General features: G+C 33.9%; 1 protein-coding gene and 1 long non-coding RNA gene across 4 annotated transcripts; one reads left to right on the top strand and one right to left on the bottom strand.

The window, feature by feature from the left end:
• Nucleotides 1-6,150: 6,150 nt before the first annotated feature.
• On the top strand, nt 6,151-25,799 carry LOC145305786 (uncharacterized). 3 transcript variants are annotated; one of them, XM_080147606.1, is made up of 12 exons: nt 6,151-6,304; nt 8,931-8,999; nt 9,446-9,528; nt 10,145-10,343; nt 11,261-11,625; nt 12,072-12,190; nt 12,659-12,734; nt 22,028-22,211; nt 22,881-23,017; nt 23,461-23,561; nt 23,929-24,076; nt 24,606-25,799. In XM_080147606.1, the coding sequence occupies exons 4-12, from the start codon at nt 10,178-10,180 to the stop codon at nt 25,668-25,670; spliced, it is 2,361 nt and encodes a 786-aa protein (XP_080003732.1). In that variant the 5' UTR covers nt 6,151-6,304; nt 8,931-8,999; nt 9,446-9,528; nt 10,145-10,177; the 3' UTR covers nt 25,671-25,799. The 3 variants fall into 3 exon arrangements, with proteins under 3 accessions (XP_080003732.1, XP_080003722.1, XP_080003739.1); XM_080147596.1 differs by lacking the exon at nt 6,151-6,304 and adding an exon at nt 7,092-7,971; XM_080147613.1 differs by lacking the exon at nt 6,151-6,304 and adding an exon at nt 7,663-7,811.
• LOC145312727 (uncharacterized) lies at nt 13,339-16,048 on the bottom strand. The gene is made up of 5 exons (XR_013877093.1): nt 16,003-16,048; nt 15,355-15,413; nt 15,147-15,185; nt 14,009-14,904; nt 13,339-13,681 (listed from the first exon to the last, which is right to left on the bottom strand). It is a non-coding gene; the product is annotated as an uncharacterized LOC145312727 (long non-coding RNA).
• Nucleotides 25,800-26,831: the final 1,032 nt, after the last annotated feature.

Raw genomic sequence — 26,831 nt, 5'->3', positions numbered from 1 at the left:
TTTGTTTTCTAGTCCATTGTGCCATCCCTGTAGTCCTGATAAGTTCATTATGGAATCACATCAGGGAGGGATGGGACATTGAAATGTTTATTACACTAGTCCCTTTTTATATTAATAATAACGTTTTCATACTTGATGGCTTAACAACTTTGGAGACTTTTTTTGAATTTGATTGGTTCATTAAGATGAGTGTCATAACGTTTCTACCACTAATTGTAGTCTACAGAAGAGGTAACTTTGTGTATCATTATTGGGGTTGTACATCAATTTATCGGCCATTGTCTCATCCCTGAAAAGTTTAGTATGGGATTACATTCATGTAATATCGTGATTCTTAATCTTTCATAAATTCTCAACAATCTTTCTCTGTGAAATAGAAAAAAATATGTACTTATAAGATAATGTAAATAAGATATACGTGGATATATTGACAGAAGAAAATTTGTCGTTAATTTCGCTTGTTAATATTGACCTAATTTATTGGTCAGTTCGTCCATCCAGTTGGAGGGGAGGTGATGGGGTGGATTGGGGGTATCGTTATTTTAGCCATTTAAGGGTATCACTTTATTAGAGTACATGAAAATCTGGTGCAACATCCAAGGAATTATATACATCTATTATCTTATACTAGCGGATACGCCCCTAGAGGCCTCTAGGGGCACTTGAGGAGGAGAGAGTCGAATTTGATAATTCAATTTCTTATTTTAGATTTTAAAAGAAAAAGTTAAAAAAAATTTACGTTTGATGTTTATTTTTCGTTGAACTCTCTTTCTAAAATTGGTAAATTTTTAAAAAATTTAATTTCTCTAGGGAGGGTGGTGGTACCCTCCCCCAAAATAGTTATAAACCTTCCCGGGACATATGAGAATCTACCCTGTTAAGGAGAACCCAATCGGTTCAGCGGTTAGCGAGATCCTTCGGTACACACAGACAGACACACAGACACACAGACAGACAAACATCCTGTTACTTTAGTATAAGGATAAATTCTCGAAAACCTTTCTCTGTTAAAAAGAAAAATTAATCCATATATGTATTTATAGATATTATTTATTATGATTTTTATGACTTACTTTGGTATTCTATCAAATAAATACAAGAAAAAGAGAATATATACTTAAAGAAACTGAAAATTCTTATTTAATTGGAAATATTATGTAAATTCTCTTTGTGAAACAGAAAACAATCGATAAGTATTTATTTATAGATATTAAGATATTAATATCATGATATTTAAACCGTTATATTATTACTTAAATGTTACACCATATTTTCATGTACTCTGATAAAGTGATGCTTGCAGCTGGCTATAATAATTATACCACCATCCTCCTCATAGTTTTAGAAAGTAGTTTATTTCTGAATATAAAAGTAACAGGATCTCTGTCTGTTTGTACCAAAGGATCTCGCTAACCGCTGAACAAAGTTACTTCTCATAGGTCCGGGAAGGTTAACAACTGTTTTAGGGAGAGTGCGGTGCCACCACCCCCACCCTCCTAAGAGAAATCGCCCCATGAAAAGATATACAATGAAATAGTGCTGCTAGGCGGCTCAACTTTATGACCTTCTGGTTTTATGTAACTTCCTACAATATTGCTGAAACTATTTCTTTTTAACACTACAATTGAAAAGAGGTCCTTAGAGGCCTCTAGTAATCGCTAGTGAATGTATTAAACTATGTAGAAAGTAAACTGAGCTATATATTTCCATTAACTAAAGCTGCACTTCTCTATATTCTACCTAACAAGGATTATGATTTTCGGAGAAGCGAAGCAGGACAAATTTAGTCACAAGCCATGAAATAAAATAAAATTTTACACCACAATGCATCCTTAATTAAAAGAAACAGGATCAGTATATGTCTGTCGGTACCGAAGGATCTCTTCGCTTACGGTTGTAACGATACGGTTCTCCTTTACAGTGTAGGTAATGATCTGATGTGAAGTCAGAACGATTTAGCTTTGCTTTTAAAGAAAGCTTAACTTAGGCTCAAACCTTCCCTCGTTTTTTTTATTTAAAGGGGTGTCAAAATTTGCAAAGGGGTATTAAAACCCCTTGATAAATTGATGGTTGCAGCTTAAGTTGTTGTCAAAAAAAAGTAAAAAATCAGCCATTTTAAAATGAAAGTACGGTCTTTTTGGTAACGATTACAAAGTTGCTACGCTTCCTAAATCGTTACAGGAATCATCATGCCAAGTTTGTAATCTATAGGACATTTCTAACATGCCTAAATTAACAAAAAGTGCTTACCGTTACGAACAGACGGACGGACATATCAAATTATAAAGTAGCTTCGCTACTAATAATATTATATAAAGAAGCCTTACATGTGACGAAACTAGATATATGGATAGAGTTAGATTTCCAGAGGTACATTTTTAAAAGCGAAGCGTTTCTATGGTTAGGTTTGGTCCGTCAGTTTGTTCGAAACTGACAGCATTTTTCGTTAATTTAGACATGTTAGATTTGTTCTATCGATGTCAAGAATTCCCAGATAATTCCTATAACGATTTTGGAAGCACAGCAACTCTATAATCTTCGCCTGAAAAGAGCATCGTTATTTTTAACTTTTTCAACAATAAATTTTTGTATGATATAATCATCCTATTCATCTAATTTTTGGAATAATGTTTTCTAGGACAACAAGGAACAATATTATAAGCGATACATCTCTATACTGAAAAACCATGAATAGCATCGTATTGCAGACAATTTTCCCCGAATATTAAAAAAATAATATCCGTGGAAACTGTCTTTAATATTATGCGATAAATAATTAATTTGCCTTATTGTTATTTTTTTATCAGGTTTTTATTTTCTTAGCTTCTAATGGATATAATTAAACAACTGGAGTACAGTCGGTTCAGCGATTACCGAGATCTTGAGCCTCAGACAGACGGACAGGCATCGTTTACTTTATATTATATTTATAAGAAATGATGTGTCAAGGGATCGGATAGCTTTTCACTCAGGGATCTAAAGGGATAAGACAAAGGCCGATAAATAGATGTAAATATGCCAATGATGATAAACAAAATTAGTTCTTATGCAGATAAATATCAGTGGTTGAAACGTTTGAACACCCAACTTAATGAACTAACCAAACAAAATTTACTAAAGTCCCCAAAGTTGTCAAGCCAACGAATGAGAAAACTAAGGTTATTTTAAAACTTTGGGGATAAGTGTAATAAACACTAGACTATAAAAGTTTTAAAGATTTTTAATCAATATAATAGATTTGAAATCTGCATAAAATTTTAAGGATTTTTTATAAAATTAGTTTTTTATATAATTCTTTATTTAAAGGCGCAAATACAAATTAAGTTAAATAATTTTGAGATCTGTGATTGGTGGATTGAAAACTATCTGCGCTCTGATTGGAGAATCTTAAGTGACGTACATCATTCAACCAATTAGAGCGTAGGTAGTTTCCAATCCAGCTATCCTATTGGTCAAAATTTATTAACTTAAATCGTATTTGCGCCTTTAAATAAAGAATTATATAAAAAACGAATTTTATAAAAAATCCTTAAATTTTTATGCAGATTTCAAATCTATTATATCGATTAAAAATCTTTAAAACTTTTATAGTCTAATAAACACCCAATGTCCCTCTCTCAAAAGCAAATAATTTATTCATGAATAAACTATAATTATTGATTATCAAGGAGGGAGGGGCCATTGTGCTGTTCATTACAATGGTCCCCAAAGATTTATAATTACATTTCCTATTCGTTGGATTATCAACTTTGGGAACTTTTACTGAGTTATGATTGGTTAGATCATTAAACTGAGTGTCCAAACGTTTCAACCATAAATTATAATCTACAGAAGGGGTAATTTTATGTATCATCATTGGGGATGTAAATCCAATTTATCGGCCATGTATAATCCCTTTGTCCTATTACGCTGTTCTTTATGAATCTCTGTTGATTCGCCCCTAAACTCAAGGGGCTTCGCTTAAAGAAGTAAAGTAGAAATTCTCTCCTCGTATATAGAATAGAGGCGCAGTTGTTAATGTTAATGTTAAAAAAGAAGAAAGTATTGTGTCCAGCTTTTATTTTTAATACAAATTCCTTATAAAAGTAACAGGATCTTTGTCTGTTTGTCTGTCTGTTCCCTCAAGATCCCTGTCTGTACCGGTGGGTCTCGCTAACCCTTAACCGCTATTGTTCTCCTTTACATGGTTATATGCTTCTCATAGATCCTGGGAAGGTTTATAACAATTTTGGGGTAGGGTACCACCATCCTCCCAAGAGAAATCGCCCCTAGAAAATATTACCCCCCCCCTCCTCAAGTGCCCCTAGAGACCTCTAGGAGGCGTAGCCGCTAGTCTTACATGAGTCAAATCAAATGTCATTACAAAATCGAAACTTTATCATAATAAAAAAAAACATTAATAAAGCTGAAACTTAAACAGCAAATGACAACGACATCCATAGTAAGAAGCATCAAATTTTTAAAAAAAATACACTATTCTAAGTTATATTTTCACAAAAATTCATTTTTTAAGTCCGACAGTTAAAATAATAGTTTTCTGCCAAAAGTAAGTTATAGAGTCGCTTCGCTCCAACTAAAAATGTAGCTCCTTATGATAAAAACTGGCATAAAAACTTCTGAGTGTTTCTTCATTACAGAGACAAAGACAGTTCTGCTGAGGTGGATACTTAAAACATTGTCGACGTCTTGAAGTCTTGCAGTCTTCAAGTATTTTGGCAAAAAGTAATTCTTAAAAACTTTTTCTTGAAGAGCTACTCTTTGAAGACAAGTCTTCAAGTAGGTAGTTGAAGACGTCTTCGAAGTGTTCTCAATTTACATCGAACAGTGTGTGTATGTTAGTCTGTAAAATAGGCACTTTCCTTTAGTGGGGGGGAATATATTCCTATAGGGTGACAAACAAGTATTTTCACAATTTTTTTTATTTAAATATTTATTTAATATTTCCACGGATAGTAAAATTAAATATCATAAGTTTATTATCAATTTCTATTTTCTGAGGGCCCGAAGCTTTATTTTATTATTCGGTGAGAATTGTTTATTATACAATACGAAATCCTATTATAAATGGTTTTATGCTATTTTCTACCCTTTGAATATATAGTTCCTAAATGCTAGGTGCGAAATCGCTTGTGATTTTTAGTTTGAAAAAACGTAAATAAAACTTGAGAAAAAAAGTTGTTAACTCTTATTAATGACATAATATTAGGAGGGAAAGCGAGAGGATTTTTTAACGCAAAATTACGCAAAGCTACACAAAACTTGACGTCTCTTCAAAAGTGTCTTGAAGTGTTTTTAAGAAGAGGAAAAAATTTAACCTCGAGTCTCAGAAGACTGAGTCGTCGAACGTGTCTTCAAGTGTTTTTAATGTTTTTAAGTATCCACCTCTGGAGGTAGTAAAGTGAAAGTTTTCAGTGTATTTGAGTGGAGGAAAAGCCACCTTTTAGTTTAGAGAATTCATTTTTACAACCAAGAATAGAGAGAGAGAGCGTGCGAGCAGAAAGAAAGAGAGAGAGAGAGAGAGGGGAGGGAGGGAGAAAGAGAGAGAGCGTCCTAATATGCTCTTTAGAAATGAACTTCCTCCCCTTTCAACTTGAGACCTCCCTCAAGCGGGCAAAATATTCTTTTTAAAAAAGCAAAACCAGGGGTAAAAGTTAAAAAAAATCATCGGATTTTAAGCCATTTTAAAGAAAATTAATTATCAAAAATATTTTATTTTGAAAAGTACGTTAAAATTATGAGGCTTTATCTAATTGCATGGAAATTACCGCGTTCAAAAGCTGTCGTATAACAGATTGTTTTAGCATTTTTAATATATTTTTTCATAAAATTAATTTCGCTATTATAAAAAATTATTTTACGTGAAATACGATGCTTTAAACGTTTAAATTTCTTTATTTTTATATGTAAAAAAATTTATATAAAAATGTTTAATCAATATTGTAGAACAATCTGTTTCTTGACGCTGCACAACTAGAGAGACTCCACGCGGACATTTCGTGAAGCTTGCAGTTTGGTTTAGATTTCATGCCGGTAACAGCTGGTAAAACACAACATTTGCGCATTTTTTATACGCTAAAATAAGTGATTTTTAAGCGTTAAAAGCATATATTTTGTTATATTAACATGTTAATACAAATATGGTGAAGTTAGACATAAGTTCGGATAGAATTATAGACAGGGCTAAATATTATCACGGATTGTTACAATTTTTCCAAAAAATAATTTTCAGTTAAAAAATGGTGGTGACTTTTTGAAACATGAAATTTGCCGTTGATTTTAAACAGCTTTTTTGAACATAAAACAGGTATTTAGTATATTATTTTTTATATATTAAAGTATTAAAAAATCATTTTTTTTATTATTTAATTATCAAAAGCTGCGTTAATATAATTTGAATTTATTAGCATATTTTTATTATGAAGGAATTTTTGGTGTAAATTTTTTGTTGCCATTATTTATCCCTGACCAAGGACCGATAGTTTGCTTACTCTTAGTGGCGCAGCTGGTAATAATACGCGGGGGTGGCACCAACAAATTATTTTTTTCATATTTTATTATTATTTATAAAATGTTAAAAATCGAATCTAAATCTTAATTTTGCCTTATATTTGCTTAATTTTTGAAACTTTTTTGTTTTTAATTTTTCAGGGATAAATATTATGAAAGAAATAAATTTAAATTTATTTAAATTTTGAATCATATTTGGAATTTATTGTATTATGGTTTATTGTAATTTTTTTTTGTTAAAATATGGTTTTTTATTATAATTATCCCTGTTGGGTTGATATTATACATCCTTGCGAGGGCAGACTAAAAGCTTCAGCTGTAGTATTAAATAGAGTAACTTTTACAAGAGGGGACTTTTGTTAAGTATAATTTTATTTATCTTTAAATAATATAACTTTTAATTTAATTTTGATAATCGATGTGCGTTAATGGTTATATTTTTTAAGTTTAATATTTTAAAGTTTAATTTTTTGATGGTGACCACTCTTTGACTGTTTACTCTTTGTGGACAAAGCACATTCCCCTCTTCTCCTCTCTCCACCTTTTATTGGGAGCAAAGCTACTCGGACCTTTATTCAAATTATTTTCCACAAATTATTAAATCCGATTATAAACAATAATATGACATATAAGTTTTTAATTAATTAATTTTAAAAATACCAATTTTGAAAGAATTAAAAAGAAATTAGCGATTTTTAAAAATTTATATTTTTAATTTTATGAGCGACCGATAAGAAAAAAAAAGAATTCCTTTCTTTTATTTTTTTTATCGTCAAAAATAAACTACAAAAAAATTTGGGGGTTATTTTTTATAAAACTTAAAATATAAAAGTTAGCAAATTTGAAAAATTTATAATCTTTTTTATCCCTTTAAACGTTAACGATAGTTCTGAATTTATTTGATAAGTTTGAAATTTAACGTCGACCGTATTTTATAAAATTCTAGAGCTTCGCTCCTTTGCACGGCTTGTTCTTGGTAAACTAGAATAATTCTCAGTCATTATATATTTTAAACTCCCTAAAACTTTTAATAAAAATATTTTATAAAATATAATTTTATAAATGTTTTGTTATTAAAATGTTAAGATTATTATATTTTTGTAACACCCTGTGTAGAGTAGAATTTTGTTGGTTATTTTGCACCACCCTAAACCTACAGTTGGAGATTCCCGGCTGCCCCCCACCAGTTTTATTCTAACATTATATATACAATCTTTCCTGCCACCGACCCGAGCTCCGCCGCAGTTAAACGCTTGAAAAACCGGTGTTTTCGGCGGGCCAGACGCCGTTTTGTGACGCTAAAAGTGAGTTAAACCCACGGTGAACCCCTGCGGGTGATGTAAATTGTATTAAATCCAATGACAATGCCACGCTCGAGCAATGTATCGCCTAGAAGGCGGAGCGGAAAGAAAAACGGTGGCGGAAATATTTCGTACGCCGAATCCGACGACGATTCTGACGCAGGTACGCCCTGTTCGACGCTTTTTTCCTACCGCCGCTGTACGCAGAAAATGCGTATTTTTCTTCTTTTTTGTGAACCCTTTTCTCTTTGTTTACAAATGATACCGGCAATTTTTTGGGGGTCAAATTAAACATTTGTTATTTATGTAAATTACAATATTATTTATTTAATTAATTATTTTCCTTTTTTAAATAATATATTTATTATATTATAAAAATAAATTTCGGAGCAATGCTCCTCTATATACTATTTCATTTTTTAAACACTTGAAGTACTTTTTGTTATTAAGCTATTATTTTCTCTTCTTTAAGTACTAAGTTGATATGGTTACTTTTATTTAAATCATTAAATTAGGAGCAAAGCTTCTCTTTGAAACTATTTAAAATGACGATTATAATTTAAAATTAATATATTAAGGCTCGATAATTATAGATAATCGACTGCCGAGCCCTAAATTTAAGTAAAGTCAATTGTCGCATCGTATTATAGACATATTTCCGCGGATATTAAGATAAACATTTGTAAGATCAATACTAGTTTTGTTAGCCCCGAGGGGCCGAAGGCCCGTACTAACAAAACAGGTTTTAATTTGTGATTTTTATTTTAGTATCCATGGAAAATTGTCTGAAATACGATGCTAAACACAATTTTCAGTATGGCTTAGAACTGGTTCTAATCCAGCGGATATTAATCGGTTTCTAAGCCATACTGGAAACATTTTTATTTATAATTTGGTAATATCCTCTTAGAAATCCCCCCCTTGACAGAACTATGAACTTTGGTACCCTTACCTGCCTAGCCTCAGCGCTCGGCTCCCTAGCCTAAAACCTAACCTTACCCAAAATAGTTGTTTTGTCGGGGGCGGGGGGGGGGGGGGGTATAAATATTATCAAAACTTAAAAAAAATATTTCGAAGAGGAGAACGCCTACCTACAATTTTTAATTATTATTATTATTTTAGGATCAGTGTCCGACTACCAAGAAAGTGACGACTCTCGTTGTTCCACCCCTGAGAGCCAGAAGAATACAGGAAAATTTACATTCAGTTTTGTGTCAATATAGTAAAGATTTTCAGGTGCCGTATTCACCACCAAAAATTTTTATTTTTTACTACCTATACAGTTTTATTTCTTACCCTTACTCAATAACCTACTATTGAGGGGCGGGGGGGGGGGGGGTAGAGAAACAACCCCGTTAGAAATAGATTTTGGAAATAAATTAGATCGCACCCCTCCCGCCAGCCAACCTTTGAAACCCCCTTATTTTAACCACCCACCTTACAAAATATATTTAAAATAGAAAGCTTGGACGTCCTTTTGATACTACTATAATGGTGATAATATTTTAAAAAGTGACTAATAATAATAAAATAGCAATAAGTACTAGGTAATATTTCATCTAACAGTTAATGTCAAAAACTAAAAATAAAACAATCCATAGAAAAATATAAATTAGAATGTACAATTTTAACCCCAGTTTGTTCTGTGTGCAATGTTCACGTGGCCAGCTCGGATAAAAGTCTGCAGTGCGACAAGTGCAATGAGTGGTGCCACATTAAGGTAAGAGTATTCTGCCTATTATTATTGTCCCCAAAGTTTTATATAAACTTTTTTTTATTCGTTGGTTATCAACTTTGGAGACTTAAATTCAATTTTGATTGGTTACGTTCATTCAGTCGAGTATCCAAACGTTACAACCACTATATGTAATCTAATGATGGGATAATTTTGTTTGTCATCAATGGGGATGTATATCAACTTATCAGCCCTTGATTATTGTGGCTTTTTAATCAACTTAAAAAATTGCATATTCGTCTAAATAGTCTCCAAAGAGGATGTCATATTTCAGTTTTTTTTCTAGGTTTGATTTAAATTTTTTGTGAAAGGTATCAGAGAATGTTTCTATTTTTAAAGTAGTAGAACTTATATTTGAATGAACAGTATTATTAAATACAGCTTTCCATGGATATTAATATAAAAGATTGAAACCAGTTTTGATAGCCCCAAGGGGCCGTAGACACGGGATAATAAAATATTTTATTATTGAATGGGTTGAACTTAAGTGACACCTGCCATATTATCAATTACTAAACAGGACACTAAAAAATCTAATAAATCATACTATTTTCAGTGTGGTGGTGTTACATAAAAGCTAAAAACTATATATCAATTTCAGTGTGGAGGTGTTACAAAAGAGCATTACCGTCAGATGGTAAAGCTTGATGAATCCAATATCCCAATCAATTGGTTCTGCCCCCCTTGTGATAGATTAGAGAATCCAGATAAATATAAGAATAATAGCACAACAACAACAGATAAAAACTCAACAACAGCTGTTGCAGCAACAACTCCAGTCACTAACAGCGCTACGAAAGGTAAAATATCATTAAAACTATGGCTTCGAAACCGATTAATATCCGCTGGATTAAAATCTGTTCTCAGTCATCCGAAAATTTGAATATAGCATCGTATAAGGGACAATTTTCAACGAATATTAAAGTAGAAAACCATAAAATGAATACCAGTTTTGTTAGCCGTAGTCCTCGATTCTAACAAAATTAGTTTTTAAGCTGTCTACAATACGATGCGATAAATAACTAAGGGGGGGGGGGGGGGGTTGACACATTTGCGTAAACCTGAGGTATAGGATTTATCTTTGGACTGAGAGGATAGGTTATTAAATATAAAAGCATTCTTATATTATGAAATACCCGCATTTTTAAGATTTTTTGGATAGGCCTCCAGGTTCCGGAGCTCCAGGCCTCCAGGTGGTCTCTGTATAGGCAAAAACGAAAATTGTTTTAAAAAAAGAGTTAGAGGTCAGCTTATAAAACAAAATATGCATGTTTTTCATCAAGTATGTGAATGACATTCAAAAAGATGCATATTTCGTTTTATAAGTTAACCTCTAACTCTTTAAAAAAAAAATTTATTGTTACCTGTACAGAGACCACCTGGAGGCATGGAGCTCCAGAACCTAGAGGCCTATCCAAAAAATCTTAAAGTTGCGGGTATTTTATCATATAAGAATGAATAACACCCCTCCCACCCTTATGTATTATCCCCTGCATCCCCTAATTTGACGATAGAGGAGTGCCTTGACCAATATACAAGGCTATATTAGTAACATAAAATTGTCGATAACAGTTCCCCTGGTCAATATCTACATGTTCTACATACCTTTATCCATTGTTAGTCAATATTTAATTTGAAAAAAATATTCCATTTGATTAGGTAAGGCATTAGGTATTAGGTATAATTTTGAAATTCTCACAAACTATTTAATTTTTAGAACCAAACAAAACCTCGGGAACAAAGCCTAAGCCTGTTGTCCCAAGCATACTGCCGGCCAACAAAACCGCCGCGGCCTCAAAACAGACAAACAACGCGGGCAACAAACAAACGGCGCCTGCTAGGTCCGCCCCAGTAGCCAGATCAGTCCCGGGCAGGCCGCCGACAGCTGCATCCGCTAAATTGGCGGCAGCAAACGCAAAAACAACACCAATTATCCCAAACGCCAAAATGCCAGTGAGCAACCCCAATATAACCAACACCCGGCTGGTGTTCCCGGACGCCAAGGTTCGAGACCTGCCGTTTTTCCCCATCAAGGCGATGCTGTTGCGACCCTGTCTTCTTAATCCAAAAGATGCTTCACAGGTAATTTACAGCCGTTGACGAGATCTATATGGACAGTTCATAGTTTATAAGTGATAAATAATACCTAATTAAGATTAAATTGAGAAAATGTGCAATTAAATCAAAATTATTTATTTTAGCTTCTGTAAGGTGAATTATATTGCAAATGTCAGGTGTCCTAGTTTATTTATCTTGTAAAGCCATATAAACATAACAAAAAATAGCAATTAAAGTCAGGGATGTCAATCCGTTACGGATTTATACGTGAAAATTTGGATATTTTTAGCTCGTATAATTCTGATTCAACGGATGTTGCACCAGATTTTTATCTGACAAACAAATGCTATCTGCTGGCTAAACTAACGACATCTCAATCCACCCCCTTTACCCCATCTCTTCTCTTCCTTCTGGAACGAACTGACCAATAAATGAGGTATTTTGACCAGGCTAATATTTATGTATTATAGGAAATCCAGCAACAAAACCTTGCTTTCTACCTGTCTCCTGACCAGGCTAATATTGTTAATAGTGGTAGGAAGGTGGAGGCCAATGGCATGGTGGTCTACAAAATGCATATTTTACTCAGGTATTTTTTTGGACTGGATTCGGATTCTTACAAAAATCCGCCCAAAAATGAAACGGATTAATCCGTGGATTTCGGATTCTCATTTTTTTTCCGGATTGCGGATTCTAGCAATATTTTCAAAGGCCTTTTAAAAAAAAAAATTAAGAGATTAAATTGCATGTATCAGGTACTGGAAAGAATCTAAAGCTGCGTTTTTCATATTTCACCGGTAGCTTTTATCCTTTTTCTAGACCCTACAGCGGTTATTTTCTAACCCTTACTCTCCCTAACCTAGGTAACTTTGTTAAAAATTAAAATATATATCTTGACCAAAAAAAATCCAAGACTCTAATTTTAGCCTAACAATTAAAAATCCGAATCCGCTATTAAAATAACGGATTAAGGATGAGGATTCTTGTTGTCCAAAAATTGGACGGATTCCGGATTCGAATTGCCAAACCCTAGATAATATATTATTATTTTTTGCAGGTTTACCAAGAAATCCGCGGATGGTGTACACGATGATGATTTTCCAAAGAATCTGTGTCTTAAAGTCAATAACAAGGTAAATAAACTGAAATAAACAAAATAAAAAAAGCCAAAAACCTTGCTAGAAGCAGGACGACTGCCATGAGTGTTTTCTGTTTAATTATGCTCTATAATGATGACATGTTGAAAGAAGTTCAAGCCTTCTATCTTCAGAAAATCAAGTTTCCCCACTTCTTGTTATATGGTCGGACAGACGCACGGACGGACATATGATATGACTGACAGTATAGAGTAGCTTCGCTTTAAAAACAGGGAAAAGACCCTTTAGTTTTTCAAGCAGGTTCCTTATCCCTGACAAAAATATAAAAAAAAATATTTATATTTTTTATCGACACGCATGTTTATTGAAATAAAGGAAGAATTATTATAGCTCAAAAAAGTTCTTTTTTGTTTGTGGTATAAAAACTTCCTCTAAAATATGTTAGATACATAAAAATTATTTAAGTATAATGTAGGTATTCTAATAATGCTTAGAACCCGTGAATTTGACTACAGAAACGTAAATTAAGTCCAAAGTTTATTTGTTTTATGAAAAGAAACAGAAAAATTGTAGTATATTTATATTTCTTTTTATTTCTGGCTATAAAGGTACCTAACACTTACATAATATTCTACATATAAATATTATTTACATTTTATAGATAAACAATACAATCAGATATCAATAAGGATGACAACATCTTTAAGTAGCAAGATCTTTTTAAACATAACCGACATACTGACGGACAAAATAAATTATAAACTTGATGCAAATTGATATAGGAAATCTTCACCAAACATTTCAGCCGTCTATCTTCAATAGCAGCCGTGAAAATTACATTTTCCCAAACGCGTTACTTACGGACTGACGGGCAGACAAAGTGAATTCTAGAGTAGCTTCGCTACTAAAGAAAATATTTATAAATGTAAGTTGGTATTTTATATGTAGCCTTCATTCATTCTTCTTTTCTCCAGATATTTATCCTTAAAAAAGATTATTTTTAGTCCATCCTATTATATAAAGTAAATAAGTAAGTTAAAAACCCACCAACCACTGGACCAATTGAGGTCTCAATTTGGGAGAAATCTTTATTCAAGTCTTGTACAAGTTACTCGATTTAAAGTCAAGGTAAATATATTAGGGTAATTTTATGGAAAAATATGGTTGGTCTCAAATGATTCAAAGTTGTCTTTTTTTAGCGAGTGCGGCGGTTTTTGGTTGAGTTCCTTAGTGTTATAGGTTTTGTTTCAAAAAGGGTCTCATCCACCCCTCCCCTCCAACCCCCCACACCACTCCATCCTTTCACTTACCTAACTTAATTTGGTGTTTATTATCTCGTTTAGTCCACCATTGTTGTCCAGAGGAGAAATAATCTTGTTCCTGTTTACAAACTTTTTACCTAAACCTTATTTTTAAAAGACATTGGGTAAGGTGGGGCTATTGTCCAAAAACACCCTTAACCATCCCACCCCCATTTGAAAAGTCCTTGCAGTATGTTATTAGAACAGCTACAAATTACAATCAAGAAACTTTTCCTATTATTAAAACTTAAAGTGATTACTTGGACTTGTAAAGAAACTGTTTTAGTATCTTAGGTCGAAAAAGTTGTTGTACAAGTGGCTTATTTTTGTTTAGCAACCAGAAAATTGTAAGATTTAAAAAGTTTCCTTAGCAGTGAAAATATCCCAAAAATCTGCAGGTTGTTTAGTCTTGCTCTCTTCGAATTCATAGTTATCGTTGTTATTGTCTTCTCCAGCTGTTATCTCCTCAGTAGCAAGGGTATTTATTTCAGCATTATCCTGGAGGCCTGGTATCTTGTTTTCTATATTAGTTAGATAGTTCTCTACGCTGGTTATTATGTTTTCTGTCGTCTATAATAAATGTTTTTTTATAATGGATGTAGGATATACTTGGATATTATGACTAAAGAAAATTTGTCAAATTTGCTTGCTAATATGAAACTCATTTATTGGTCAGTTAGTTCATCCAGTAGGAGGGGAGGGGATGTTGTATATGGGGTGGAAGGGGTGTGTCGTTCTTTAAACCAACTTCGAGCATTAATTTACTAGAGTACATGAAAATCTGGTGCAACATCCAAGTAATAATATATCGATTAATGAAACATTTAATTCCTGTGGATTAATGACAAGAGGTGGTATTGTCGCTAGAGTTGACGGATAGGTGAATATTTCTTGTCCATAGCTTCCTACAAATACAAATTAACTACCTAGTTGCTTTGCCCCTAGAGGAAACCATTTTATCTGGTGTTTTTACCCTTCCCAAAAAGATACAAACCTTCACAGTGAAGCTACACTGTGAAGGAGAACCATATCGGTTCCATGGTTAACGAGAACCTTTGGTACAGACAGATACACAGAGATGTTAATTTTTATAATGATATCATAAACATTTTAAAATATGAAAATATTTATACGGAATTAACATTACCATAAGCTAAATTGTCTTCTTGCGTTATCCAATGTTCCTCTAAATAAAAGAAATCATAAGATAGCAATTAGAAAACACTGCGATAGCAAATTTTGTTTCATTTTTCATTGTCTGCAATTTGATGTTTTACATTATTTTTCAGTATGGCTGAGAATCGGTTTTAATCCAGCGGATATGAATCGGTATCAAATTTTTTTTAACAACGTACCTGACGGTTTTAGAAGCAGAAGAGCCAGCGTAAACATTATAGGAACACAAACATCCAACCTAATATATCATGCAAAAATTAAATATTTTTATTCAAAACTAATTTTAAAAAAATAAATGTTGGAAGGCTAATTTTTGTTAAATAGATTATTCTTATAAAAAAAATTAATTGTTCCATCCTTAAAAATATCTGAAAAAATGTATTTTCTTTTAAAGAAAATTGATTTACAGACTAACGGACAAAATAGTATAGAAGTTGCTCATAAGCAAGCAGAATTACATTTCTCAGGCAGGGGTGTATCACTGTATGTTCTGCACAAGATTCATTTTTTCCCTCCTTATTTTTTTCCAGCAAGGAAGGGAAAAATGGAAAAATATTTTCAGAACTCTTTATTTGTTCATATTATCACCCCTCTCACATACCTATTCTTTTATTTTTTCCACCAAGGAGGGGAGAAAAAAGAAAAATATCTCATAATTTTGACATTTTTTCCCCGACCACATATTTTTTTTTATTCCCCCCCCCCCCCCACAGTCCATTAGCAGGGTCAAATTTGTAGAATATACACCTCTGTCCTAAGGATTGACGGACAGTTTAAGTAAGTTATGAATTATAGAGTAGATTTGCCTCTAAATGTAACTTGATAACCTTAGCACTCGTTTTGACATGTCTTGATCAACTAAGAAATCATTCAAAGTCTAAATAAAAAAATATAGTTTCCAGTATGGCTTTGAAACCGATTAATATCCATTGGATTAGAACCGGTTCTTAGTCATACTGAAAAATTATTTATAGAATAGTATTACAGACATTTTATGAATGATAAATTATCGGCTTCACTTAATTTTTGTAATATTGATTCCTAGGACTAATACACATAATGCTATAATCAAATTATCTTGTTAAGTTTTAAAATGTAAGTATTCTCAGTAAGGAAGGGGACATTTGGTTATTTATTACACTAGTCCCCAAAGTTTTATGATAACGGTTTTTTTTTATTCGTTGGCTTAACGTCTTTGGGGACTTGTATAGAATTATGATTGGTTGGTTCAGTAAGTTCAGTGTCAATTACTCATATAATCTACAGAAGAGATAATTTTGTGTATAATCATAGGGGATGTACAATGTACATCAATTTATTGGCCATTGTCTTATCCCTTTAGATCTCTGAAGTATTTTAAATATATTTTTGTACCTTGCTACTGCTAGCAGAGATCGCTTCATCCTGACCCAATGGAAACAAGAACAAATTCCATGCAAAGCAGGCTAATTCAACATACATTATTAGGTTTTCTAAAATAAATTTAGTCCTTAATGTTGCCTGTTATGATTTATTTATTCCGTCTTTTATCCAGTAAATAGTGGTAGGACCTCTAGGACGACAAATTCTTTGATCGAGTTTTTTTTATGGTGTTAATATTAAAAAATCCAGTATTGCATCTTATAACAGACTATTTTCTCTAAACATGAAATAAAAGGGGGGGGGGGAAGTTCTGACACTTTCGCGTAAACGGTGAGTATAGGCTTTATCTTTGGACTGAGAGGATAGGTTATTAGGGATAAAATCATTCTTATATGATGAATTTCCCCCAGATTTAAGATTTTTTGGATAGGCCTCCAGGTTCCGGAGCTCCAGGCCTCCAGGTGGTCTCTGGACAGGTAAAAAAATAAAAAATTTCTTATTTGAACAGTTAGAGGTAAGTTTATTAAACAACATAAGCTTCTTTTTATATATTATTCATATATTTGAAGAAAAAATTACAATCTGCCTCCAGGTTCAGGTGCTGCAGGCCTCCAGGGGGCCTCTGGACAGGTAAAAAATCTAAATTTCTTATTTGAACAGTTAGAGGTAAGTTTATAAAACAACATAAGCTTCTTTTTATATATTATTCATATATTTGAAGAAAAAATTACAATCGGCCTCCAGGTTCAGGTGCTGCAGGCCTCCAGGTGGCCTCTGGACAGGTAAAAAATCAAAATTTCTTATTTGAACAGTTAGAGGTAAGTTTATAAAACAACATAAGCTTCTTTATATATATTATTCATATATCTGAAGAAAAAATTACAATCGGCCTCCAGGTTCAGGTGCTGCAGGCCTCCAGGTGGCCTCTGGACAGGTAAAAAATCTAAATTTCTTATTTGAACAGTTAGAGGTAAGTTTATAAAACACCATAAGCTTCTTTTTTTATATTATTCATATATTTGAAGAATAAATTACAATCGGCCTCCAGGTTCAGGTGCTGCAGGCCTCCAGGTGGCCTCTGGACAGGTAAAAAATCAAAATTTCTTATTTGAACAGTTAGAGGTAAGTTTATAAAACAACATAAGCTTCTTTATATATATTATTCATATATTTGAAGAAAAAATTACAATCTGCCTCCAGGTTCAGGTACTGCAGGCCTCCAGGTGGCCTCTGGACAGGTAAAAAATCAAAATTTCTTATTTGAACAGTTAGAGGTAAGTTTATAAAACAACATAAGCTTCTTTATATATATTATTCATATATCTGAAGAAAAAATTACAATCGGCCTCCAGGTTCAGGTGCTGCAGGCCTCCAGGTGGCCTCTTGACAGGTAAAAAATCAAAATTTCTTATTTGAACAGTTAGAGGTAAGTTTATAAAACACCATAAGCTTCTTTTTTTATATTATTCATATATTTGAAGAAAAAATTACAATCGGCCTCCAGGTTCAGGTGCTGCAGGCCTCCAGGTTGTCTCTGGATAGGTAAAAAATCAAAATTTCTTATTTGAACAGTTAGAGGTAAGTTTATAAAACAACATAAGCTTCTTTTTATATATTATTTACATATTTAAAGAAAAACTTACTATCAGTCTCCAGGTTTGGGTGCTGCAGGCCTCCAGGTTGTCTCTGGACATGTAAAAAATCAATATTTCTTATTTGAACAGATAGAGGTATACTTGTAAAACAAAGTAAGCATATTTTCAAATGTTATTTATGTATTCCAGGTATAAACTTAAAAATATTTACCTTAATAATTGAAAATAAACTCATATTTTTATTATATTACCTACTTACCTCATTGAAACCAAAAATTTAAACTACCATCCATATTTTATTGTAATGACCATTGGGAAATTTTGAGTACAATAGAACCTGGCCGCGGCTCTCGGCCTTCTGGCCTGCCTAGCCACGGGTACTCAGCCCCCTAGCCTATAATCTAACCAAACCTAATTGTAAAAAAGTGCCGCTGCCAGGTTTTATAGTTTAGTTGGGGGATAGCAAAATTTTCAAAATTGAAAAAAAAATTAAGAGGATAACGCCAACATATAATATTATTAGGTCCTACACATTGAGACTTCAAAGGTTTAAATTGTAGAAGTTAATGATATTTTCTTTTTTTTATTTTTACCTGTTCAAAGCCCAAAGCTCCTGAGCCTGGAGGCCAATTGTAATTTAAAATTGTACTTATTATAATATTATTTTAAAGGCCATTTGTAATATTGTCTTCAAATATATAAATAACATAAAAGCTAATTTTTTTATAAGTTTACCGCCATCTGTTGAAATAAGAAATATTGATATTTTACCTGTCCAGAGTACACCTGGAGGCCTGCATCACCTAAACCTGGAGGCTAATTGTAAATTATTCTTCAAATATCTTTAAAGCATCTAAAAATAAGCTCATTTTGTTTTTTAAGTAAACTTGACCTCTAACTGTTCAAATAAGATTTTTACAAATTTTTTTTAGCTGTCCAGAGGCCACCTGGAGGCCTGCAGCACCTGAACCTGGAGGCCAATTGTAATTTTTTCTTTAGATATGTAAAAATATATAAAAAGAAGCTTATGTTGTTTTATAAACTTACATCTAACTGTTCAAATAAGAAATTTTGATTTTTTACCTGTCCAGAGGCCACCTGGAGGCCTGCAGCACCTGAACCTGGTGGCCGATTGTAATTTTTTCTTCAAATATATGAAAAATATATATAAAGAAGCTTATGTTGTTTTATAAACTTACCTCTAACTGTTCAAATAAGAAATTTTGATTTTTTACCTGTCCAGAGACAACCTGGAGGCCTGCAGCACCTGAACCTGGAGGCCGATTGTAATTTTTTCTTTAGATATATGAATAATATATATAAAGAAGCTTATGTTGTTTTATAAACTTACCTCTAACTGTTCAAATAAGAAATTTTCATTTTTTACCTGTCCAGAGGCCACCTGGAGGCCTGCAGCACCTGAACCTGGAGGCCGATTGTAATTTTTTCTTCAAATATATGAATAATATATATAAAGAAGCTTATGTTGTTTTATAAACTTACCTCTAACTGTTCAAATAAGAAATTTTGATTTTTTACCTGTCCAGAGGCCACCTGGAGGCCTGCAGCACCTGAACCTGGAGGCCGATTGTAATTTTTTCTTCAGATATATGAATAATATATAAAAAGAAGCTTATGTTGTTTTATAAACTTACCTCTAACTGTTCAAATAAGAAATTTAGATTTTTTACCTGTCCAGAGGCCACCTGGAGGCCTGCATCACCTGAACCTGGAGGCCGATTGTAATTTTTTCTTCAGATATATGAATAATATATATAAAGAAGCTTATGTTGTTTTATAAACTTACATATAACTGTTCAAATAAGAAATTTTGATTTTTTACCTGTCCAGAGGCCACCTGGAGGCCTGCAGCACCTGAACCTGAAGGCCGATTGTAATTTTTTCTTCAAATATATGAATAATATATATAAAGAAGCTTATGTTGTTTTATAAACTTACCTCTAACTGTTCAAATAAGAAATTTTGATTTTTTACCTGTCCAGAAGCCACCTGGAGGCCTGCAGCACCTGAACCTGGAGGCCGACTGTAATTTTTTCTTCAAATATATGAATAATATATAAAAAGAAGCTTATGTTGTTTTATAACCTTACCTCTAACTGTTCAAATAAGAAATTTAGATTTTTTACCTGTCCAGAGGCCCCCTGGAGGCCTGCAGCACCTGAACCTGGTGGCCGATTGTAATTTTTTCTTCAAATATATGAATAATATATAAAAAGAAGCTTATGTTGTTTAATAAACTTACCTCTAACTGTACAAATAAGGAATTTTTTATTTTTTTACCTGTCCAGAGACCACCTGGAGGCCTGGAGCTCCGGAACCTGGAGGCCTATCCAAAAAATCTTAAATCTGGGGGAAATTCATCATATAAGAATGATTTTATCCCTAATAACCTATCCTCTCAGTCCAAAGATAAAGCCTATACTCACCGTTTACGCGAAAGTGTCAGAACTTCCCCCCCCCTTAATAAAGTTGATACCAGTTTTGCTAGCCCGGGCACTCGGTCTCTCGGGCTTACTGGTTTTAATCTTATATTTTTTATATCAATATCCGCGGAAAGCTGTCTCTAATAGGATACGAAAATAACTTTTCTTATGAACAAATAAATTAGATGTTTGTATAATCACTGTCTAGAAGTTACTATTACAACTTTATTTGATTAAAACAATGTGAAGCACTGTTATAAAATGATTTTATCTAAGATAATATTGTTCCATAGATTAAACACAAAAGAGAACAATTATGTGGTGTGCCCTCAGTTTCATATAAAATTACAATTGCATCGCAAATATTTTACACATTCGTATGAATTACTCAAGTCCTGATTTAGTCAAATTGTTCATTTTGGTAGGTTATTTGAAAATCATTTCAGACTGAATCAATATTTTTCAAAACAATTTTCAGATCTGTAATCAGCATTTCAATGCGGTAATTTTGATATGCAACATGCCTGTGTTTATGCACATTTTATACCCCTCGCGCGCCCGTTGTTTTTGGATTAAAAACCTCTTTCAAGTTTCACAGGGTTTTATATTGGCCCAGTAACTCTTGCCAATGTCTACTAATGTGAAATTCCAAATTCGACCCACCCTACTATATAAAATAATTATATTATTTAAACAATCTTTTGTAATCCATGTTGGTAAATGTGCGGGTTTGTTGTAAAAGGTCCGTAAAAGTGTGAGATTTAAGGCTTAAAAACAGCAGTAGAACGGTAATATTCACTAAATATGTGTATTCCGTATTGAATAGAACCATATACAAAAAAATTAGGAATTCTACTACTGTTTTAAATTCTTAAACTCACACCTTCACGGAATTTTAGCACAACCTACCTTCCCCTTATACAATAATACTATAAACTGGTACCCAAAGTTTTATAAACAAATATTCTCATTTGTTGGCTTAAAAACCATGGTCCTTTTTTCTTAAATCTTAAGTGTTCAAACTTTTCAACTATTAAATTAATTTACATGAGGGATAATTTTTGTAATCCCAATTGTGGATGTATATTGCATATTGGACTGACACATGGACGTTTATAGTGAAATATAAAGTAGCTTCGCTACTAAAAATGTATTGATCTGACCAAAAAGTCTAATTGAAGGCGAAGCTTAAGGAAGTGTGAACCGTTTAAGATTTTTATCATTTCTCAAACACAATGTAATAAAAGAATTACATATTACATTTCAGTTTAAGTTACCTATATAATATTTTTAGAAAAAATACTTTAGATTTAGACTGCTTTTTTTTATTTCCTATTTATTGCCATTCATTGGTCAGTTCGTTCAACCAGTAGCAAAGGAGAGGATGGGGTAGAGTACGTGAAAATCTGATGTAAGATCCAATTAATAATAAATCCATTTTTTTTGTTTAGGTATGTCCGCTACCGAACCCGAAGCCAGTGCCGGCCAACCGGCCCAACATGGAGGCGAAGCGGCCGCCCAAGCCGCTGATCATCACGTCGCTGTGTAAGCTGAACACAAAGTCGTGCCTGAACCAGATGAGCATCAGCTGGACAGCTGTTCCGGATACTGTGCACGCAGTTTCTGTTTATTTAGGTAAAACTCAGCAGGGAGGGAGGGGACATTGGGTTGTTAATTACACAAGTCCCCAAAGTTATATTTTAAGGTTTTCTTATTCGTTGGCTTAACAATCTTGGGATCTTTAATTGAATTTTCAACCACACTAATTGTAATCTACAGAAGGGTAATTTTGTGTATCATCATTTGTGAAATACATCTATTTGTCTGTTATTGTCTTATCCCTTTAGATTTATGAGTAAGACGTTTTTATCATTAGCGAAGCTACTCTATTTATTAACTAGCGGCTACGTCCTAGAGGCCTCTAGGGGCACTTAAGGATGAGATAGTCGAATTTAATAATTCAATTTCTTATTTTAGATTTTTTTGGGGGGGTTGCCCCCCCCCTCATTTTTGATTTTGGTTAAAAAATTAGTAAAAAAATTTTTTTTTGGGGGGGGGGATTTTTCATTTTTTGGGGGGGTTGGGGGGTACTTAAATTTTCAAAATTAAAAAAAAAAATTTAAGAGGATAATACCGAAATTCTTTCAAACATATGATATGTCATATAGATGTAGTTTATACCAATGACCAGGAAAAAATATGCGGTTCACTAAATTCAGTTCAAATGCATTTTGTGCAACTACCCCTTTCAAAAAGTTTTGACGTCCAAACTTTTTCTTTGATTAAAATAAAATTATTTTTTAGTTGAGAAGTTATCGCCCGGGGATTTACTGATCCTGTTGAAGTCTCGTGGGCAGAGAGATCCCAAGATCACGGAGGCCCTGATCAAATCTAAACTGGAGGATCAGGACCAGGATGAAATTGCGACCACGTCTTGTAAGGTAAGAAAATTTTGAATGTTTTTGGGTTATGGATTTTTACGTTTTTGAAGAGACTAGTGGCTACGCCCCAAGAGGCATCTAGGGGTACTTGAAGGAAGGGGAGGTGACCCTCCACCGCTAACGTAGATTTTAAATAGATGAAAATTGGGAAGGGGGGGGGGTGAAATTTTTTTTATAAAGAACTCTGTTAAAAAATCATTTGCCCAATACCTATGTATTGTTTTAATGGTTATAGGATAATACGTGAAAATATTGACAGGAGAAAATTTGACGTCAATTTAGCTTGCAAGTATGGACTTCTTTTATTCGTCAGTTCGTTCATCTAGTTGAATGTGAAGGGATGTAATTGTAGGTATCATTATTTTAGCCAGCTGCGAATGTCACTATTTTGCTGAAAAATTGGTGCAACATCCAAGTAATAATATAACGATTATTATGTTCAGGTGTCCATGGCGTGTCCACTTGGCATGGCCAAGATGACGTATCCTGCCAGATCCTCCACCTGTGATCATCTCCAGTGTTTCGATGGAGACACTTACCTCAGGTAAATATTATTCATTGCTTGTTTGTGTTGGTTAAGATCTCGAAAACTTTTAAAGGGATAAGACAATGGCCCACAAATTGATGTACATCCCTATTGATGATACACAAGATTACCCCCAACTGTAAATTATACTTAGTGGTTGAGACGTTTGGACACTGAACTTATGAATCAATCAAAATTTGATAATAGCCCACAAAGTTGGAAAGCTAATGAATAAGAAAACTTTGGGGACTAGTGTAATAAACATCCCCAGAATAATTCTCAACAATAACAAAATTTTGCAAAGATAATATTTACCTAAATATTTTAGTTTTTTAAATAAAGTATAATTACATACCTACTACATAGTCAATTTAAAATGATATAGGATGAACGAGAAGAAGCCAAAATGGTTGTGTCCGGTGTGTAACAAGCATGCATACTTTGAGAACCTCTTCTTGGACGGATTCTACATCTCACTACTCCAGTCACACAAGTTTAGGTCGTGTGGCACCAATGACATTGTCCTGAATCAGGTACATAATTTTATTCTGTAAAAAATAGCCTAAAACCACCGCATGACCAGTAGTTATAATTTCCCTGAAGAGTAGAGCCCAATCGGTTCAGCAGCTACCGAGATCTTAAGCTTCACTCGCATAGATAGACAGACATTGAATTATAAAGGCAAAAACATGGTTGATATATCCATAAAAGCGAAGCCCTGCAATCAAACGGTATAACTAACGAACATGAACACTTATATAGTGTCAAAACTGAATAAGCAGATTTTTAATTTACTTTTTAAAACTTGTTAAAAATTGCATAAATTCTGTTTAAGAACATGCTTACATTTTTAGGACCCGATTATTGAGAACTCCACAAATATTGTTGTCTTTAAAGTTAGGAATTACGTGTTTTTAATGAACTAAGAACTTTTATATAACGATTTTAGACTTGCAAAGCTATCTAAATCGTACCTAACTATTACAGTTCTCGTCTTTTTACTAGTCCTAAAGTGGTGGTCTACAAAAAGCTGACAAAACGATCATTTTTATATTAATTTAGGACGCCACCTGGGAACCTGTGATAACCGAGGGCCATGGGGTCAGCGATGACGATAGCGAGGACGACGGAGATCCTCTCGCCATCAAGGACCCGCTGTCCGTGGCCGCCGTCCTGCCCGACTCTGACCCCGTCAGCCAGCTGGCCAAGCTGCCCATAGCACCGGCCGCTCTCGTACCAAAGTCTATCGTCAACGGCATGGTTTTGCCCGGCACTACACCGCTACCAGGCAGCAAGGCAGCCGCTGCTGCTAACAATGTTCAAGCGACAGCTGCCGGGGCGGCTTCGTCCTCGGCGGCCAACACGCCGGTTAACGATGACTTCCTGGACGACATCGCGCTGGCGCCTGAGGACAACTACACAGACTGGAACTACTCAATCAAGTTTTTCACATTTTTCCGCGGGGTGCCGGATAAGAATACTAAAATCTCTAGTCATGAGCCTGTGCCGGTGAGCAACAAATCCCCTATAGTGCTCCCGCAACAGCTGACTAAAGAACCCACCCCCATACGTATTCATCCCAACCACGCTAAAATGGCAACAACAGCTGCTCCAGCCAAAGTTGCTGCAGAACCACCCCAGAAGACTGTCAACCCTGCGGCCAATCGTGGCCGTGGGGGCGCTCGCGGAACTGCGACCACAGCTCGCGGCGGACGCGGCAGTAGGGGAGGTGGTCGTGGTGGTGGCACCAAACGCGCTAAACCTGCTGATGACGAGGAGGATTCCGCGGACGACGCATCTTCGGCTGACAGTGAGGATCGCGCGCCGCGCAAGAAACCGCGTGGCGGCGGTGGTCGGGGACGTGGGCGCGGACGGGGAGCACCGCGAGGCGCTGCGGCCCGCGGTGGAGCCGCCAAAACCAGCGGTGGCGGATCTGCTCAAAAGAACAAGTCTCGTTACAGAGACAGTAGCGAGGAGGAGGAGAGTAGTGAGAGTGAGGGAGAGGTGATGTCGAGGCCGGTGGTGACAAAGTCTGGCCGCCCGAGTAGAAATTGTCGGCAGAGCACTAATTATGCCGAGATTGAGGGTGCCAGCGACGTGCTTGACTATCTTCTAGAGCATCGTTGATCATCAAAGGTTGTTGTACCAATTAAAAGACCTGAACTATAGAGTAGCTGCGCTACTAAATAAAGAATTATAGACAATTAAGTTTGAAAAATATTATCAGTGATCAAAGTGATTGTACAAAAATCTTCATTAAAAGATATACATGACATATTAACTTTAAAGACAACTTAGGAAATTTTTACTGATCTCCTAGACAAAGAAAAAATATCATTAGGAAAATTCATGGTGAAAAAGTAAACGAAGTAAAATAATCTATTTATTTTTTTGATTATTTGATTGTATAAATTATATATGAAACAGGAATATAATAGACACACAAAAAAGTATTGGAGTGAAAAAAAATTAATGTAACGTTAAAAAAAATACTGAATGTTGTTTAATATGTAACTTTACTTATGTTTATTGTTTAGTAATAAAAAGCACTGGTTAGTTTTTTTTCTATGTTCCCTTTTTCAGCCCTATAAGTTCAAAATAATATAGAAAAAAATGATTTTTTTTTCAACTTTCAATGAAAGTATGTATAGCTATTTTATTTCTAAATCAAGGGGACTATGCACGAACGAGAGCAAGTAATTCTAAGCACCTTCCAGCAGTGATTCAAATTTTTTTTGATGAATATACTAGGGTTATGTTTGATGTAGTTATACCAACTAAAAAGATTAAGTTTCACCATGGTTTTTCTATGAATAATACGTGAAATGTTTGGCATTTTTTGATGAAATATCATCAAATGATTTGTTGAGTTCAAACGATAATTTAAATAACACGCCAGAACTGCTGTAAATTACGAAATTACACTAATAAAACTGATTACAAGTTATTATCCCTTTTTCTAAATTAACATTTTCATTGAAAAAGTTTACTTTTGTGTTACAGCAGCTTGAACTCAACAAATCATATGATGATAAATAGTTAAAAATGCCTTACATTTCAAAGTTTTTTTTCATATGAAACCATGGTGAAACTTATTTTTTCAAGTTGATATAACGATATTAAACATAACTCTAGTGTACATTCGCCAAAATAACATTTAGAATTACTGCTGGAAGGTGCGTAGAATCCCTTGCTCTCGTTCGTGCATACTCCTCTTTTGTACGACTAGTGCATTTAATAAATAGATTCTCATCATTTGAAAATTAATTAACAAAATTAATTTTAAAT

The sequence above is a fragment of the Acartia tonsa genome, chromosome 2, assembly GCF_053477335.1.
Source record: "Acartia tonsa isolate MP-2025a chromosome 2, ASM5347733v1, whole genome shotgun sequence".
In the NCBI taxonomy this organism is placed as follows: domain Eukaryota; kingdom Metazoa; phylum Arthropoda; class Copepoda; order Calanoida; family Acartiidae; genus Acartia; species Acartia tonsa.
The sequence above is the reverse complement of the archived record's forward strand: the minus strand, read 5'-3'. Positions and strand labels throughout refer to the sequence as shown.

What these genes read in the sequence shown, in the direction of transcription:
- LOC145305786 (XM_080147596.1), top strand. Translation starts at nt 7,866, where the DNA reads ATGACAATGCCACGCTCGAGCAATGTATCGCCTAGAAGGCGGAGCGGA. An exon ending in TTGCGACCACGTCTTGTAAG is followed by an intron (nt 23,018 to 23,460) that starts GTAAGAAAATTT and finishes TATTATGTTCAG; the next exon opens with GTGTCCATGGCGTGTCCACT. An exon ending in ATGACATTGTCCTGAATCAG is followed by an intron (nt 24,077 to 24,605) that starts GTACATAATTTT and finishes ATATTAATTTAG; the next exon opens with GACGCCACCTGGGAACCTGT.